This window comes from Merops nubicus, unplaced genomic scaffold, assembly GCF_000691845.1.
Source record: "Merops nubicus isolate BGI_N331 unplaced genomic scaffold, ASM69184v1 scaffold38364, whole genome shotgun sequence".
NCBI lineage: Eukaryota > Metazoa > Chordata > Aves > Coraciiformes > Meropidae > Merops > Merops nubicus.
This window is the reverse complement of record NW_008605588.1, coordinates 6,636-8,996: the sequence shown is the minus strand read 5'-3', so window position 1 is coordinate 8,996 and position 2,361 is coordinate 6,636. Positions and strand designations below refer to the sequence as shown.

The following is a 2,361-nucleotide window of genomic DNA, read 5'->3' as shown; positions in this document are numbered from 1 at the left end:
TTTTTTAAGGGTATTTGAGCTGGTTGAGCAGGAAAGGTTTGATAAGCTCAGCGAGCTGCACACCTTGCACTCAGCTTAGCTGCTGGGAGACAAATCCAGCCTTGCTGGGAGCTGCAAAGGGTGCTCAGGGGATTTGTGGCTTTTGCAGTTCACCCCTGGAGGGGTTTTGCTGGTGGGCAGGAGGAGCTCAGGCTTTGCACAGCCTGGCTGGGTGCTGGGCACTGCTGGCAACGTCACTGTGCCCTGCCCGGAGTGTTTGCAGGGGAGGGGGGTTTATAATCATAGAATCCATGGAGTGGTTTGGGTTGGAAGGGACCTTTCCAGGTCCCCCAGTCCAGCCCCTGCAGGGAGCAGGGACATCTGCAGCTAGAGCAGGGTGCTCAGAGCTTGGTCCAACCTCACCTGGGATGGTTCCAGGGATGGAGCAGTGACCACCTCTCTGGGCAGCCTGGGACAGGGGCTCACAGCCCTCAGTGTCAAACATTTCTTCCTCCTCTCTAGGCTAAAGAGCTGAGCCAGCAGCTCGTCTGGGTGCTCCTGGGTGTGACATGGGGGACACTTGGCCTCCCTGGATCTGCTGCTACTTGATGGATCCCAAAAAGAAACCCAGCAGCTCTGCTGGCAGGACCAGCACGTGTGGGGGCTGAGGTACCTGGTGCCAGGCTGTGGTAGAGAGCCAGACCCAAGAGCTCAATAGCCAGTGGCCCTTGTGACCTCTGCAGCAGGGCCTGGCCCTTCCCAGGGTGGACCCTGCCCTGCTACAATGAGATGTTCAGGCTGCTTGAATCTCCTGGGACAAAGATTGTCCCTGGGATTCTGTAAATCCAAGGGAGACACCCCTGCCACAACCCTGGCTTCAAAGTGTTAAGTCACAAAGATTAATTTTCCCTTTTTTTTGACCCTTCTCAGCTCAGTCTAGAGAACACAGGCTACATCTTGCAGCTCATGTTGGTCAGGAATTTATTTGAAATACATCTACATTAGAAAAACTAGATTTTTTTTTTTTTTTCTTCAAATCACTCTAAAATATCAAAACTTAAAAACTTTCCTTTGCTGCGTGGAGGTTGCTCATGTGGAGGGTGTAAAACGCCCAGGGCTCGGGGATGTAGATGACACCAGGGTACTTCTTCCTGAGAATTTTGTCATTCCACAGCCAAACCACCCAGCCAGCAATGAGCACCAGGGTGATGATGAAGGAGTAGAAGAGGAAGAGCCCATTGCTGTCCAGGACGAGGCCTTTGCGTTTCTGGTGCATCACTAAAGCCATCATGGCAAAGAAAGTGAAGATGTAAAGGATGAAGATCTGACCTTCTGTCACCAGGTACCTGCAAAGCACAAGCAGCTGTTAGTGTCCCTGAGCCCCCCAGGACCCCAAACCTGACCTGGGGCCAACGTCACCCCCCTGTCCCTGCCCTACAGCCAGACAGATGAGACTCTGCTGCCTCCTCCTGAGCTTTGTCTTCACCTCATCAGTCATTTCACAACTGATCCATGGGCTTCATTAAGGGAAGGGGTAAAGAAATGGTGCCCAGGGGGGGATCTGAAAGGTGCTGGGCTCAGGTTGGGAGGGGGATGTTTAAAGGCAGACCCAAAGCCAGCCTCTGGCTCTGACCCGTGGATGTTGTGCTCATTTAGCCCAAAATTCCACAGCAGTGGCTGGTCCTGGGTGGGGGTTAGGAGGGAAGGAGGAGTTACACTCCCTGGTTCTCACAGCACTTACACCACACAGCTCCCTGCTGGCAGATCTGAGGGAAGGGCAGTGGGGTCACTGGGGGCTCACCAAGTCAACTTGATGCTTTGGACTATCAAAAATGAATTTAGTGTCTAAAACCAGCCTCAGGAGGGGGCCAAGCCAGGGGCAAGAGAGAACCCTCACTGCTGAGGAACGAGAGGCTGTTTGGCTGCCACCAGGGAAATGGTTTGGGGAAATGAGGTTGATGAAGATGGGAAATAAATAAGCCCCCTCTCAAAAGGCCATTTGGAGGCACAGGGGAGCTGAGGAGGCAGCAGCTCAGCACCACGTGGGCGGCCTGGGCTCAGGGTGGAACCTCTGGCCAAGCAGAGAGAGAGTCTCCACGGCCAGCAGGCAGCTGAGGCCTGGCAGGGGTGCTGCAGGCACTGGCTGCTCACCCCAAAAGAATCAAGGACCTGCCCAAGAGCACAGCAAAGTGGCCTTGGGGGGGGCAGGCAGCAAGGACCATGGAGGCTGGAACCTGCAGCTCTAGTAGCCAAGAAGGCCACCAGCATCCTGGCTTGGGTCAGCACTAGTGTGGCCAGCAGGAGCAAGGCAGGGATTGTCCTCCCTGGATTTGGCACTGGGGAGACCACCCTTCAAGCCCTGGGTTCAGTTTTGGGCCCATC

At 54.8% G+C, this 2,361-nt stretch overlaps 1 protein-coding gene across 1 annotated transcript in view; it reads right to left on the bottom strand.

Moving 5' to 3' along the window:
* Positions 1-950: 950 nt before the first annotated feature.
* Positions 951-2,361, bottom strand: part of CLN6 (ceroid-lipofuscinosis, neuronal 6, late infantile, variant) — a gene marked incomplete at its 5' end in the record, with an annotated part of 7,285 nt that continues 5,874 nt past the window's right edge. The window contains one exon of the mRNA XM_008939374.1: positions 951-1,325. Within this exon, the coding sequence (XP_008937622.1) occupies positions 1,037-1,325 (289 nt within the window). The remainder of the gene's footprint in view (positions 1,326-2,361) is intronic.